Here is a 16065-nt window from a genome sequence, read left to right as displayed (position 1 = left end):
GGAGTGTTACACATCACAAGGTTCTGGAGTGTGTTCAGGAGTGTTACACATCACAAGGTTCTGGAGCGTTACACATCACAAGGTTCTGGAGTGTTGCACATCACAAGGTTCTGGAGTGGAGTGTTCTGGAGTGTTACACATCACAAGGTTCTGGAGGTTCTGGAGTGTTACACATCACAAGGTTCTGGAGTGTTACACATCACAAGGTTCTGGAGTGTTACACATCACAAGGTTCTGGAGTGTTACACATCACAAGGTTCTGGAGTGTTACACATCACAAGGTTCTGGAGTGTTACACATCACAAGGTTCTGGAGTGTTACACATCACAAGGTTCTGGAGTGTTACACATCACAAGGTTCTGGAGTGTTACACATCACAAGGTTCTGGAGTGTTACACATCACAAGGTTCTGGAGTGTTACACATCACAAGGTTCTGGAGTGTTACACATCACAAGGTTCTGGAGTGTTACACATCACAAGGTTCAGGAGTGTTACACATCACAAGGTTCTGGAGTGTTACACATCACAAGGTTCTGGAGTGTTACACATCACAAGGTTCTGGAGTGTTACACATCACAAAGTTCTGGAGTGTTACACATCACAAGGTTCTGGAGTGTTACACATCACAAGGTTCAAGAGTATTACACATCACAAGGTTCTGGAGTGTTACACATCACAAGGTTCTGGAGTGTTACACATCACAAGGTTCAGGAGTGTTACACATCACAAGGTTCAGGAGTGTTACACATCACAAGGTTCTGGAGTGTTACACATCACAAAGGTTTCACTGGAGTGTTACACATCACAAGGTTCTGGAGTGTTACACATCACAAGGTTCTGGAGGAGTGTTACACATCACAAGGTTCTGGAGTGTTACACATCACAAGGTTCTGGAGTGTTACACATCACAAGGTTCTGGAGTGTTACACATCACAAGGTTCAGGAGTGTTACACATCACAAGGTTCTGGAGTGTTACACATCACAAGGTTCTGGAGTGTTACACATCACAAGGTTCTGGAGTGTTACACATCACAAGGTTCAGGAGTGTTACACATCACAAGGTTCTGGAGTGTTACACATCACAAGGTTCTGGAGTGTTACACATCACAAGGTTCTGGAGTGTTACACATCACAAGGTTCTGGAGTGTTACACATCACAAGGTTCAGGAGTGTTACACATCACAAGGTTCTGGAGTGTTTAGGTTCACATCACAAGGTTCTGGAGCGTTACACATCACAAGGTTCTGGAGTGTTACACATCACAAGGTTCTGGAGTGTTACACATCACAAGGTTCGGTTGTTTTGCATATTCTGAAATCACCTGTTTACTGTGATCTTATTGCATATATATATATATATATATATATATATACATATATATATATATATATATATATATATATATATATATATATATATATATATATATATATATATATATATATATATATATATATATATATATATATATATATATATATATATATATATATATATATATATATATATATATATATATATATATATATACACACACACACATATGCGAGTCAACACTGAGGAGGATTTTCTTTTAATTGTCTCTCCCTCCAAACTTGAAATTTGGCTGGAGGTTAAATCACACGGAACAACTTTCTAGAGTCATGTTTCCAGTGCATCACATCCGCAGCATAAACCAGGCTGACTTGTTTGAGAACTACTTCCAGAAACTTAAACAAAGATTCTGGCAGAACATTTAAGACAGCAATGTATGAGGCAGCACATCATCAAGGACGCTGCAACATCATCAAGGACGCTGCATCATCATCAAGGACGCTGCAACATCATCAAGGATACTGCACCTGAATGGTATCCACAACTGTTGAAGAATTAACATACGAATGAGGTCTGTATCCAGACTAGTTCTATGAGGACATAAGAAAAAGGAGAGACATAATCACAACATAGAAGATTCAATGAAGTTTAGCTGAATAAAAGTGATATTTATGGAAACTTAAAAACTGAGCCACAGGGAAGGCAGGAAGTAATATTTGGATTCTTGGAATTACAAAAAAAAAAATGATTTGCAAACTGCGGTGGAAAACAATGACCTGCACATTATCCAAGACAAAATATGATAGGTAGTTAGAAGTTAGAATGGACGCTTGTCCATTGTAAGCTGAGAAGCAAGGACGCTTGTCCATTGTAAGCTGAGAAGCAAGGACACTTGTCCATTGTAAGCTGAGAAGCAAGGACAGCTGCTGAGAATCAAGGCAGCTGCTGAGAATCAAGGACAGCTGCTGAGAATCAAGAACACCTCCTAAGCACTTATCCTAAACTAGATGAATAGAAATGTAAACAAGTCAAGACTGATCTACACACACACACACACACACACACACACACACACACACACACACACACACACACACACACACACACAACAACAATATTCAATACATCTATCGAAACAGGGAGATTGCCTGAGGCATGGAAGACAGCAAATGTAGTCCCAATCTTTAAAAAAGGAGACAGACATGAAGCATTAAACTACAGACCAGTGTCACTGACGTGTATAGTATGCAAAATCATGGAGAAGATTATCAGGAGAAGAGTGGTGGAACACCTAGAAAGGAATGATCTCATCAACAGCAGCCAACATGGTTTCAGGGACGGGAAATCCTGTGTCACAAACCTACTGGAGTTCTATGACATGGTGACAGCAGTAAGACAAGAGAGAGAGGGGTGGGTGGATTGCATTTTCTTGGACTGCAAGAAGGCGTTTGACACAGTTCCACACAAGAGATTGGTGCAAAAACTGGAGGACCAAGCAGGGATAACAGGGAAGGCACTACAATGGATCAGGGAATACTTGTCAGGAAGACAGCAGCGAGTCATGGTACGTGGCGAGGTGTCAGAGTGGGCACCTGTAACCAGCGGGGGTCCCGCAGGGGTCAGTCCTAGGACCAGTGCTGTTTCTGGTATTTGTGAACGACATGACGGAAGGAATAGACTCTGAGGTGTCCCTGTTTGCAGATGACGTGAAGTTGATGAGAAGAATACACTCGATCGAAGACCAGGCAGAACTACAAAGGGATCTGGACAGGCTGCAGACCTGGTCCAGCAATTGGCTCCTGGAGTTCAATCCCACCATGTGCAAAGTCATGAAGATTGGGGAAGGGCAAAGAAGGCCGCAGACGGAGTACAGTCTAGGGGGTCAGAGACTACAAACCTCACTCAAGGAAAAAGATCTTGGGGTGAGTATAACACCAGGCACATCTCCTGAAGCGCACATCAACCAAATAACTGCTGCAGCATATGGGCGGCTGGCAAACCTCAGAACAGCATTCCGACATCTTAATAAGGAATCATTCAGGACCCTGTACACCGTGTATGTTAGGCCCATATTGGAATATGCGGCACCAGTTTGGAACCCACACCTAGCCAAGCACGTGAAGAAACTAGAGAAAGTGCAAAGGTTTGCTACAAGACTAGTCCCAGAGCTAAGAGGTATGTCCTACGAGGAGAGGTTAAGGGAAATCAACCTGACGACACTGGAGGACAGGAGAGATAGGGGGGACATGATAACGACATACAAAATACTGAGAGGAATTGACAAGGTGAACAAAGACAGGATGTTCCAGAGATTGGACACAGTAACAAGGGGACACAGTTGGAAGCTGAAGACACAGATGAATCACAGGGATGTTAGGAAGTATTTCTTCAGCCACAGAGTAGTCAGTAAGTGGAATAGTTTGGGAAGCGATGTAGTGGAGGCAGGATCCATACATAGCTTTAAGCAGAGGTATGATAAAGCTCACGGCTCAGGGAGAGTGACCTAGTAGCGATCAGTGAAGAGGCGGGGCCAGGAGCTCGGACTCGACCCCCGCAACCTCAACTAGGTGAGTACACACACACTTGCCTCGCCTGAGTGTCTTAGTTAACATATAATATAATACACATGATTCTATATAATGTACAAAACTACAGTTGATTTAACGAGTGATACCAAGCTGAGAGAGAGAGAGAGAGAGAGAGAGAGAGAGAGAGAGAGAGAGAGAGAGAGAGAGAGAGAGAGAGAGAGAGAGAGAGAGAGAGAGAGAGAGAGAGAGAGAGAGAGAGAGAGAGAGAGAGAGAGAGAGAGAGAGAGAGAGAGAGAGAGAGACAGAGAGAGAGAGAGACAGACAGACAGACAGACAGACAGACAGAGACAGAATTATTCAGTTAAACACATATTCAGGAAGACAGACATTCAGACTGATAAACGGAAAATAAACGTATTGAAGTGTAACAGCCAACCATTGTAAGGAACATCAACGTTGATACAGACATGAGACAGACAGGTAGACAGAGATACAGACATAATGAAACACAGTGGTAGACAGAGATACAGACATAATGAAACACAGTGGTAGACAGAGATACAGACATAATGAAACACAGTGGTAGACAGAGATACAGACATAATGAAACACAGTGGTAGACAGAGATACAGACATAATGAAACACAGTGGTAAACAGAGAAGCAGACATAGTGAAACACAGTGGTAGACAGAGATATAGACATAATGAAACAGAGTGGTAGACAGAGATTCAAACATAATGAAACAGAGTGGTAGACAGAGATACAGACATAATGATACACAGTGGTAGACAGAGATGCAGACATAATGAAACACAGTGGTAGACAGAGATATAGACATAATGAAACAGAGTGGTAGACAGATTCAAACATAATGAAACAGAGTGGTAGACAGAGATTCAGACATAATGAAACACAGTGGTAGACAGAGATATAGACATAATGAAACACAGTGGTAGACAGAGATATAGACATAATGAGACACAGTGGTAGACAGAGATGCAGACATAGTGAGACACAGAGGTGGACAGAGATGCAGAGATAATGAGACACAGAGGTGGACAGAGATGCAGACATAATGAGACACAGAGGTGGACAGAGATGCAGAGATAATGAGACACAGAGGTGGACAGAGATGCAGAGGTAATGAGACACAGAGGTGGACAGAGATGCAGACATAATGAGACACAGAGGTGGACAGAGATGCAGAGATAATGAGACACAGAGGTGGACAGAGATGCAGAGATAATGAGACACAGAGGTGGACAGAGATGCAGAGGTAATGAGACACAGAGGTGGACAGAGATGCAGACATAATGAGACACAGAGGTGGACAGAGATGCAGAGATAATGAGACACAGAGGTGGACAGAGATGCAGAGATAATGAGACACAGAGGTGAACAGAGATGCAGAGATAATGAGACACAGAGGTGAACAGAGATGCAGACATAATGAGACACAGTGGTAGACAGAGATGCAGAGATAATGAGGCACAGTGGTAGACAGATATTACAGACATAATGAGACACTGTGGTAGACAGAAATAGACATAATGAGACACAGAGGTAGACAGAGATACAGACATAATGAGACACAGAGGTAGACAGAGATACAGACATAATGAGACACAGTGGTAGACAGAGATACAGACATAATGAGACACAGAGGTGGACAGAGATGCAGACATAATGAGACACAGTGGTAGACAGATATTACAGACATAATGAGACACAGAAATACGAGGAGCTACTTCTTAAATAATTGCAGCAATACACATATTTAATGTACAGAGACACACATACGTACATAAATACAGAGACATGTATACAGATGGTACAGAGGTACAGCGAAGCATATACATGACTACAGAGAGACACATACCAGAGGTACAGAGCTACAGCGAAGCATATACATGACTACAGAGAGACACATACCAGAGGTACAGAGATACAGCGAAGCATATACATGACTACAGAGAGACACATACCAGAGGTACAGAGATACAGAGGTAAACTCACTAGTATCCGTAGTGGCTATCCCGTAGTGTAGTGGGTCGTCCAACTGACTATCTGCAAGCAAAGATATAAGTTCATTATTCATCTATCATCTCAGAAGAGTATCAATAATTATTATTATAACACAGGTTATTATAAATGATAATGATACCTCAGCATAAAGGTTTACCAGATTATTAATTTATAAAAATAATTAATCTTCAGGCTGTGTGTTTAATCTAAATTAAGAGAAGAACGTCAATGTATTACTGCACCATACCGTCATCTTCTTTTTCATTACTGTGTTGAGTTCTCGGGTTCCTGGTACATGTAGACAGTAAGCTACTGCTATTTCTCATGGTCTTCCCTTGGAGTGAATTTGTTGTGGGCCTAGTACCCGTGAATGCCCGCCAGAGGGCACTGCCTCAGGTTAGTCATACGCAGCCATGCCCCGGCCTCACTCCTAGACCTGCTGCCTTTCATTTAACAAGCTCCCATCCCATACAGGTTTCGGCACACTTCACACTGCCAGCTGTAAGCCTCATTATCTCAATAAAGACGTGTATCTCACCTACCTCTACGCTACTTGGCAAGTTACTAGACCAGCAAAAGGACGGTTAAAACATACAGTACTCACCAGTATGTGGTTAGATCAAGATCAAGAATAGCGTTGGAAAGGAGTATCGACAGTCATAGAGAAAGTGCCTAGGCTTAACCCAGCAGCTAGGCGCTCGTGAGACAGATAGACGAGGGATAGCAGGCTCTGTTACAGCTGTCTTGTGGTAGTTGGAGGTCTTGAGTCTTGAGAAGCTGACAGCGGGCCAGGTCACAGGACAGGGGCAGGCAGATAGGAACATCAGGGTTAAGGAGGCAGGTTTCTAGAGGAGCTGTTTTCAAATTTTTTGAAGCTGCTTCTAGAGAGGTGGTATAGTTTAGTCTTATTTCCGAAGGCGAAGCGTAGAGGCTTGATGATATTCCAGAACTTGGGTAAGTGTGAAGTGAAGAGGTGACTCGCGAGCAAACTTGACAGCTCCAGCACCGTGGCATTTGTAGAGCTCAGTGCAGGTCATGGTGTCAGCGTTAGATGGAGAAGTGTAGAAGGTAAGGTTTTCCTATGAGGGTGTACCGTAGTCATCAACAACTTCTTCGGAAGTGTATTCAGTGGGTGAGTCTACAATGGTACTGGCAGGTGACGGTACGTCGGCAGGAGCAGTGGAGGTGTACTGGTGGTGTGTCAAAAGGCTGGGAGACGTGGGAGGCGGTGGTTGAGGCAGAATAATCAGCGTTGTCGGCAGTGGACGTGGTTGTAGAAGATTTAGGGACAGTTGCATGGGCAGGAGACAGGTCTGCAGATGCAGTAAAGTTCACGACTTTGGAAAGAATCTTGAGGATGTCGGCTGAAGGTGTGGAGGCCAGGAAAACAAAGGCAGGCATGTTGTTCGACGGAATAGTTCGTTTATAGTGGTGTTGAAAGTGTCGGGGTTTGCTGCATTTGCAAGGTGCGCATACACCATGCAGTACAGCACCTTGAAGGGAGCACCATCATGACCAGTAACTTTGTCCTACCCATTTGGACCCATCTGGCCACCTCTGCTACTGTATCCACTACTGCTCCATTGCTCTCATAATACTCTTGTCTTGGTCTCTTGCTGTTTAGTTGTGGGTTGCACATCACTGCTATCATCAACTTTGGACCCCAAGGCTGAATTATATTATTATAATCAGATAAAGAGCTAAACCGCCAAGGGTTATGCTGCCCAGGTGTGAAGTGTTCATACTATGAAGTCATTTGTTTTTCCTATATCCAATCATCCAGTTTCCTCAAAATTCCACTCATTTTTGATGTGCAGTGCGACTCCTCCTCCCTTTTCTGTTCCTTCTTTCCTCAGGATCTGATATCCTTCTGGGAAGATTGCATCTGTTATCATCCCCTTGAACTTGGTCTCCATGAGTGCTGTGATGTTCAGGGATGCCTCAATGATTCGTTCTTGCCACTCCTCAGTCTTATTTGTTATTCCATCAGCGATGATGTACCATACTTTCAGCTTCCTTTCCAATATTGTATTTTTGGAGGAGGGAGAGAGGAGCTGGAGTGGAATGGGGGTATTGAAGGCAGGTGAGATATTGTAAAAAGCTGCTGTGATGGGGAGGGGCTGTGGAGTGTGGTTTATTTCTGGTTATTGTGTTTGGTTGATATGGGGTAGTAGGTGTTGAGGGGTTCTGTAAGCATTTGCTTGGTATTCCTCCTGAAACTGAGCTTTCCTGTCTGTCGATGCCTACCCTGGCTCTTTCCTTTCACTGTTGTCTTCTTACTCTCACACTTAGATGTTTCTGCTCTCTTTGTGTTCTATTGTGGTTGAGGTGCACTCACTGATAATTTTAGGAGTTCTTTAACAGTAGTTTCTGTTTCAGTATCCTGTTCTGTACTACTTCTGTCTTGAATGTCTATTTGATTGGGTGATTTTTACCCTTGAATACCCCAAGTCTGTGAAAATTTGTTACTTGGGACAATTTCTTATTTCCTGTTATTGCGATGATGCTCTCAATCTCTTTTTCCTCACAATGTCTTCTTTTATCATAGGTCGTCACTTCTGCCTCTTAAAGACCATGAATAATTATTGACCTCTCCATCTCTTCTTCCTATTTCTTTTCCCTCCGTATCTCTGGATCCAATTTAAACATCTCCTTTGTTGTACCGTTTATCATCTCTCAGACACCCTGGTGGCCACATATTACTCCACAATGGACTTCTTAGCTCCATCCCCTCCTTTTGCTCCCTCATTGTCCACTGACGTTTCTTTTTCTACCATCTTGCTCTTTCGGTCCTCGTTTTTATATCCTACTTCAGTGCTTTTAAGCCCTTCCTCCAGGCTCTGTATCTATGACTAAGCAACTACAGCTCAAACCATACCCCGGCCGGGATTGAACCCGCGGTCAGAGAATCTCAAAACTCCAGACCGTCGCGTTAGCCACTAGACCAGCTAGCCACAATAAGATTCGTCCAACTAGGTATATTTCTACACCATAGGAAGGTTAGCATAGGCACCACTGTGACCACAAATGCAAGTTTTTACAGACGAAATATACCTAGAAATACCTAGTTGGACTAATCTTATTGTAGCTAGCTGGTCTAGTGGCTAACGCGACGGTCTGGAGTTTTGAGACTCTCTGACCGCGAGTTCAATCCCGGCCGGGGTATGGTTTGTTTACAATCGTGTCATTACGATTTCGTGAGTCATGTTAACCTCAGTTTGTTGCTGGTTTAGTCTTTTTTTTCAATTCTTCTTCCATTTGGCTCTAGAATCTTCCTCTCCATTCTTCCCTTTCAGATCAGATATTCTTGGTTCCCATGCCTCTAAGTCCTCCCATCTGAGATCCCATTTTCATTTTATCCTGTTAGAATGCTCTAGTTTCTGCACTCTGAAAACTTTGTGTAGAGGAGTGTGTGTGTGCATGTGAGAGAGTGTGTGCGTGTGTCTCTGTGTGTATGCGTGTGTGTGTATGTGTAATCACCTAATGTACTCACCTAATTGTAGTTGTAGGGGTCGATTCATAGCTCCTAGCCCCACCTCTTCACTGGTCACCACCAGATCCACTCTCTCCCTCCTCCACCTCTTCTCGAAGCTATGTATGGTACCTGCCTCCACAACATCGCTTTCCAGACAATTTCACTTCCCGATAGGTCTATGACTGAAGACATAGACCGAATGTCCCTGTGACTCATCTGAGTCTTCAACTTCCAAATGTGACCTCTTACTGCTGTGTCACATCTTTGAAACATCCTGGCTCTGTCCACCTTGTCGATTCCTCTCAGTATTATATATATCGTTATCATATCTCCCTTGTCCCTCCTGTCCGCCATTGTCGTCAGATCGTGTTGCCTTAAATTCTCCTCGTAGGACATGCCCCTTAGCCCAGTGACTAGTTTCGTTGTAAACCTTTGCACTTTCTCTAGTTTCCTGACGTGCTTGGCCAGGTGTGGGTTCCAAACTGGTGCTGTATACTCCAATATGGGCCTAACATACACGGTGTACAGGGTTTGGAACGTCTTCTTACTGACATATCGGAATGCTGTTCTGAGGTTTGCTAGTCGCCCATATGCTGCAGCAATTGTTTGGTTGATGTGCGCCTTAGGAGATGTACCCGGTATTATATTCACCCCAAGATCCTTTTCCATGAGTGAGGTTTGTAGTATTTGGCCTCTCTAGACTGTACTCTGTTTGCGGTCTTCTTTGCCTTTCCCCGATCTTCATAACTTTGCACTTGGTGGGATTAAACTCCAGAAACCAGTTGTTGGACCAGGTTTGGAGCCTGACCAGATCCTTTGTAGTCCTTCCTGATCTTCATCCATTTGAATTCCCCTCATTAATTTCACATCATCTGCAAACAGGGGCATTTCTGAGTCTATCTCTTACATCTTGTCATTCTTGTACACCAGAAACAGCACTAGGATTGACCCTAGTGTGTGTACTCACCTTGTTGTCGTTGCAGGGGTCGAGTCACAGCTCCTGGCCTGAGTGTGTGTGTGTGTGAGAAGGAAAGAGAGTGAGAGTGAAAGAGAAAGAAAGAGAGAGAGAGAGAGAGAGAGAGAGAGAGAGAGAGAGAGAGAGAGAGAGAGAGAGAGAGAGAGAGAGAGAGAGAGAGAGAGAGAGAGAGAGAGAGAGAGAGAGAGAGAGAGAGAGAGAGAGAGAGAGAGAGACAGAGAGAGAGAGAGAGAGAGAGAGAGAGAGAGAGAGAGAGAGAGAGAGAGAGAGAGAGAGAGAGAGAGAGAGAGAGAGAGAGAGAGAGAGAGAGAGAGAGAGAGAGAGAGAGAGAGAGAGAGGAAGAGAGAGAGAGAGAGAGAGAGAGAGAGAGAGAGAGAGAGAGAGAGAGAGAGAGAGAGAGAGAGAGAGAGAGAGAGAGAGAGAGAGAGAGAGAGAGAGAGAGAGAGAGAGAGAGAGAGAGAGAGAGAGAGAGAGAGAGAGAGAGAGAGAGAGAGAGAGAGAGAGAGAGAGAGAGAACCATGTTGTAAATCTTGCAAACAAGGCAGCCAGGAAGCTTACAGCACTTCGCCGTATCTCGCATCTGCTTGACAGTAGGGGTTGCAAGATACTGTACGAACACAAGTACGCTCACCTTGAGTATGCTCCACTTTCTTGGTTTGCCTGTCCCCCTCTCATCTGCGACTGCTTGACAGAGTAGAGAACAGAGCAAGGCGTCTCATCTTCTCGCCTGGACCCATCCTGGATGGATCTGTCATTTCAGCAGAGCCTTCAACATAGGAGGGATGTGGGTGGCCTTACTGTTATGTACAAGGCCAATATTGTCAAAATACCACACTTGGATCCACTTCGAGGACAGCGCGAAACAAGCTTTTATGCCACAAGACGGGCAGAAAGCAGCAACTTCACTCTGGCTGTACCCTTCTCCAGAACATCACTCCATCTGAGATCATACATACCCAGGATGACTCGAGTATGGAACACATTCGTTCAGCATAATGATGTCAACGAGATAACGTCAGTTGATCAAATGAAAATGCTGGCCCACAGATGGCTCCAACTTCATCCTGTTCCCTACTTGTATGTCTCATAACAATAAAAATGCTTTCAAATGAGCTGATGTAGGTAACAGCTCTTAGCTTGTCAATAAAGTTAGGAATCCTTAACCTGTAAATAGCTTGTCAATAAAGCTAGGGATCCTTAACCTTGTCAAACCATGTGTAAAAAAAAAAAAAAAAAAAAAAAAAAAAAAAGAGAGAGAGAGAGAGAGAGAGAGAGAGAGAGAGAGAGAGAGAGAGAGAGAGAGAGAGAGAGAGAGAGAGAGACAGAGTAACCTTTCACAATAACTACGTAACATATTAATTATAATATTTTTAGAACATTAGAAATAGTAGCAATCAGAGAAATGGTGGAGCCAAGATCTATGACTCGACCCCTGCACCCACAAATAGGTGAGCACATATATATATATATATATATATATATATATATATATATATATATATATATATATATATATATATATATATATATATATATATATATATATATATATATATATATATATATATATATATATATATATATATATATATATATATACAAACACACATTCCATCAGACTCTGAAGTGTCTCCGTTTGCAAACGGTGTAAAGTTAACGAGGAGAATTCAGTTGGAGGAGGATCAGGCAGGACTACAGAGGCATCTGAACAGGCTGCAAGCCTGGTCCAACAACTGGATAGGCTGTAAGCCTGGTCCAGCAATTGGCTCCTGGAGTTCAATCCCATTAAATGCAAAGTCATGAAGATTGTGGAAGGGCAAAGAATACCGCAGACGGAGTACAGTCTAGGGGTCCAGAGACTACAAACCTCACAGAACTCATCTCCTGAGGCGCCCATCAATCAAATAACTGTTTCAGCATATGGGCGGCTGGCAAACCTAACAATAGCAGTCTGGCATCTCAGTAAGAAGTCGTTCAGGATACTGTACACCGTGTACGTTAGGCCCATATTGAAGTATGCGACACCAGTTTGGAACCCACACCTAGCCAAGCACGTAAAGAAACTAGAGAAAGTGCAAAGGTTTGCAACAAGACTAGTCCCTGAGTTAAGGAGCATGTTTTACGAGGAGAGGTTAAGGGAACGCGACTGACGACACTGCAGGACACAAGGGATAGGGGGGACATGATAACGACATACAAAATACTGATAGGAATTTACAAGGTGGACAGAGACAGGATGTTCCACAGATGGGACACAGCAACAAGGGGTCAAAGTTGAAAGATGAAGACACAGATGAATCACAGGGATGTTAGGAAGCATTTCTTCAGCCACAGAGTAGTCAGTAAGTGGAACTGTCTGAGAAGTGATGTAGTAGAGGCAGGATCCATACATAGCTTTAAGAAGAGGTATGATAAAGCTCGTGGAGCAGAGTGACCTAGCAGAATTCAGTGAAGAGGCGGGGCCAGGAGCTGTGACTCGACCAATGCAACCATAACTACGTGAGTACACAAGTGAATCTGACTTAAGCAGTTGGTAAAGAATATTCTGTTACATTTATCTTAATGCCGATCGTGAGTGTCCATAGTTGACCCTAGGAGCTGGCGGCTGCCTTCTCTTACCTTCGAGAGTTGACCCTAGGAGCGGGTGCCTGCCCTCTCTTACTTTTGAGAGTTGACCCTAGGAGCGGGTGCCTGCCCTCTCTTACTTTTGAGAGTTGACCCTAGGAGCGGGTGCCTGCCCTCTCTTACTTTTGAGAGTTGACCCTAGGAGCGGGTGCCTGCCCTCTCTTACTTTTGAGAGTTGACCCTAGGAGCGGGTGCCTGCCCTCTCTTACTTTTGAGAGTTGACCCTAGGAGCGGGTGCCTGCCCTCTCTTACCTTCGAGAGTTGACCCTAGGAGCGGGTGCCTGCCCTCTCTTACTTTTGAGAGCTGACCCTAAGAGCGAGTGCCTGCCTTCTCTTACCTTTGATAGTGAGTGTAACTTTACGGCTGATCTTAGGATCTGAGTTAACTTGACACTCGTAAACACCAGCGTCACGTTCGGTAGTGAACTTTATATGCAGCGTCCAGTCGTCTGAGTTTTCCGGGTGAAGAACCTGACGACAGAAGTTTTAGTTAGTCGAAAATATTTAAACATAACATATTAATTAAGTGTTAAATATGTGGAATTTTGATCTTCTATCATCTGATTCCTATATAAACATTTTTATTGAAGCTGCAGGTAGGATGTCGCACTTTCTGTCGACAGAAGCTTGACAGAGCTCCTGGAGAGCGAAACATTGCCTAAAAATGTCACATTAGTTGCAACAGTATCCTTTACCTGACATGTTGTGGGTAATTATGGCATAATTACCAAGGCTGACACAAACATATCACTGTGATAGACACAGTTGGGAGAGCAGTATCAAGAAGACTGGAACCAAATTACTTATCAAAGGCGTCTTATATCATAGATAATCAATCTTTCCAGTCAACTTGAAGAAAGTTGATTAGCAAGATTGACAGGAAATGCGATTAGCAAATCAATTGATTCAGCTAATAACGAGGCGACATGCAAACCACACCCAGTGACTAAAGCGTAGGTCTGGAGTTTCCTGTCTCTGCCACTGAGGATCTGCTAACACGTCCACTCCCAAATATCTGAATACAATCACCTCCTCAACAATCTCTCCCTCCAGTATGATATCCAACCTTCCCTTACCTATTACTCACTTTTGATGATATAATCATATAGGTAAGCATTAAGAAAGATGATCACATGAAGAGTCAAAGATAAAATGACAGGCCAATGTTTTTCTTAATTGTAATTTATTTCATAAATGATTCCATTGGAGGGTCATGCAATATCTAGAGGAATGGGAGGGTCATGCAATATCTAGAGGAATGGGAGGATCATGCAATATCTAGAGGAATGGGAGGGTCATGCAATATCTAGAGGAATGGGAGGGTCATGCAATATCTAGGGGAATGGGAGGGTCATGCAATATCTAGGGGAATGGGAGGGTCATGCAATATCTAGGGGAATGGGAGGATTATGCAATATCTAGGGGAATGGGAGGGTCATGCAATATCTAGGGGAATGGAAGGGTCATGCAATATCTAGGGGAATGGGAGGGTCATGCAATATCTAGGGGAATGGGAGGGTCATGCAATATCTAGGGGAATGGGAGGGTCATGCAATATCTAGGGGAATGGGAGGGTCATGCAATATCTAGGGGAATGGGAGGATCATGCAATATCTAGGGGAATGGGAGGGTCATGCAATATCTAGGGGAATGGGAGGGTCATGCAATATCTAGGGGAATGGGAGGGTCATGCAATATCTAGGGGAATGGGAGGGTCATGCAATATCTAGGGGAATGGGAGGGTCATGCAATATCTAGGGGAATGGGAGGATCATGTAATATCTAGGGAATGGGAGGGTCATGCAATATCTAAGGGAATGGGAGGGTCATGCAATATCTAGGGGAATGGGAGGGTCATGCAATATCTAGGGGAATGGGAGGGTCATGCAATATCTAGGGGAATGGTAGGGTTATGCAATATCTAGGGGAATGGGAGGGTCATGCAATATCTAGGGGAATGGTAGGGTTATGCAATATCTAGGGGAATGGGAGGGTCATGCAATATCTAGGGGAATGGGAGGGTCATGCAATATCTAGGGGAATGGGAGGGTCATGCAATATCTAGGGGAATGGGAGGGTCATGCAATGTCTAGGGGAATGGGAGGGTCATGCAATATCTAGGGGAATGGGAGGGTCATGCAACATCTAGGGGAATGGGAGGATCATGCAATATCTAGGGGAATGGGAGGGTCATCCAATATCTAGGGAAATGGGAGGGTCATGAAATATCTAGGGGAATGGGAGGGTCATGCAATATCTAGGGAAATGGGAGGGTCATCCAATATCTAGGGGAATGGGAGGGTTGTCCAATATCTAGGGGAATGGGAGGGTCATGCAATATCTAGGGGAATGGGAGGATCATGCAATATCTAGGGGAATGGGAGGGTCATCCAATATCTAGGGAAATGGGAGGGTCATGCAATATCTAGGGGAATGGGAGGGTCATGCAATATCTAGGGGAATGGGAGGGTCATTCAATATCTAGGGGAATGGGAGGGTTATGCAATATCTAGGGAAATGGGAGGGTCATGCAATATCTAGGGGAATGGGAGGGTCATGCAATATCTAGGGAAATGGGTGGGTCATGCAATATCTAGGGGAATGGGAGGATCATGCAATATCTAGGGGAATGGGAGGGTCATCCAATATCTAGGGGAATGGGAGGGTCGTGCAATATCTAGGGGAATGGGAGGATCATGCAATATCTAGGGGAATGGGAGGGTCATGCAATATCTAGAGGAATGGGAGGGTCATACACTATCTAGGGGAATGGGAGGGTCATGCAATATCTAGGGGAATGGGAGGGTCATGCAATATCTTGGGGAATGGGAGGGTCATGTAATATCTAGGGGAATGGGAGGGCCATGCAATATCTAGGGGAATGTGAGGGTCATGCAATATCTAGGGGAATGGGAGGGCCATGCAATATCTAGGGGAATGGGAGGGTCATGTAATATCTAGGGGAATGGGAGGGTCATGCAATATCTAGGGGAATGGGAGGGTCATGCAATATCTAGGGAAATGGGAGGGTCATGCAATATCTAGGGGAATGGGAGGGTCATGTAATATCTAGGGGAATGGGAGGGTCATGTAATATCTAGAGGAATGGGAGGGTCAT

General features: G+C 44.0%; 1 protein-coding gene across 1 annotated transcript in view; it reads right to left on the bottom strand.

Moving 5' to 3' along the window:
- Positions 1-16065, bottom strand: part of LOC128700220 (uncharacterized) — a 132576-nt gene that overhangs the window by 47689 nt on the left and 68822 nt on the right. The window contains exons 3-4 of the mRNA XM_070100651.1: positions 13286-13418; positions 5863-5913 (exon numbers count right to left, since the gene is read on the bottom strand). Of these exons, the coding sequence (XP_069956752.1) occupies positions 5863-5913; positions 13286-13418 (184 nt within the window). The remainder of the gene's footprint in view (positions 1-5862; positions 5914-13285; positions 13419-16065) is intronic.

Source organism: Cherax quadricarinatus, chromosome 74 (genome assembly GCF_038502225.1).
Source record: "Cherax quadricarinatus isolate ZL_2023a chromosome 74, ASM3850222v1, whole genome shotgun sequence".
Classification (NCBI taxonomy): domain Eukaryota; kingdom Metazoa; phylum Arthropoda; class Malacostraca; order Decapoda; family Parastacidae; genus Cherax; species Cherax quadricarinatus.
This window is presented reverse-complemented; position numbering and strand designations above follow the sequence as displayed.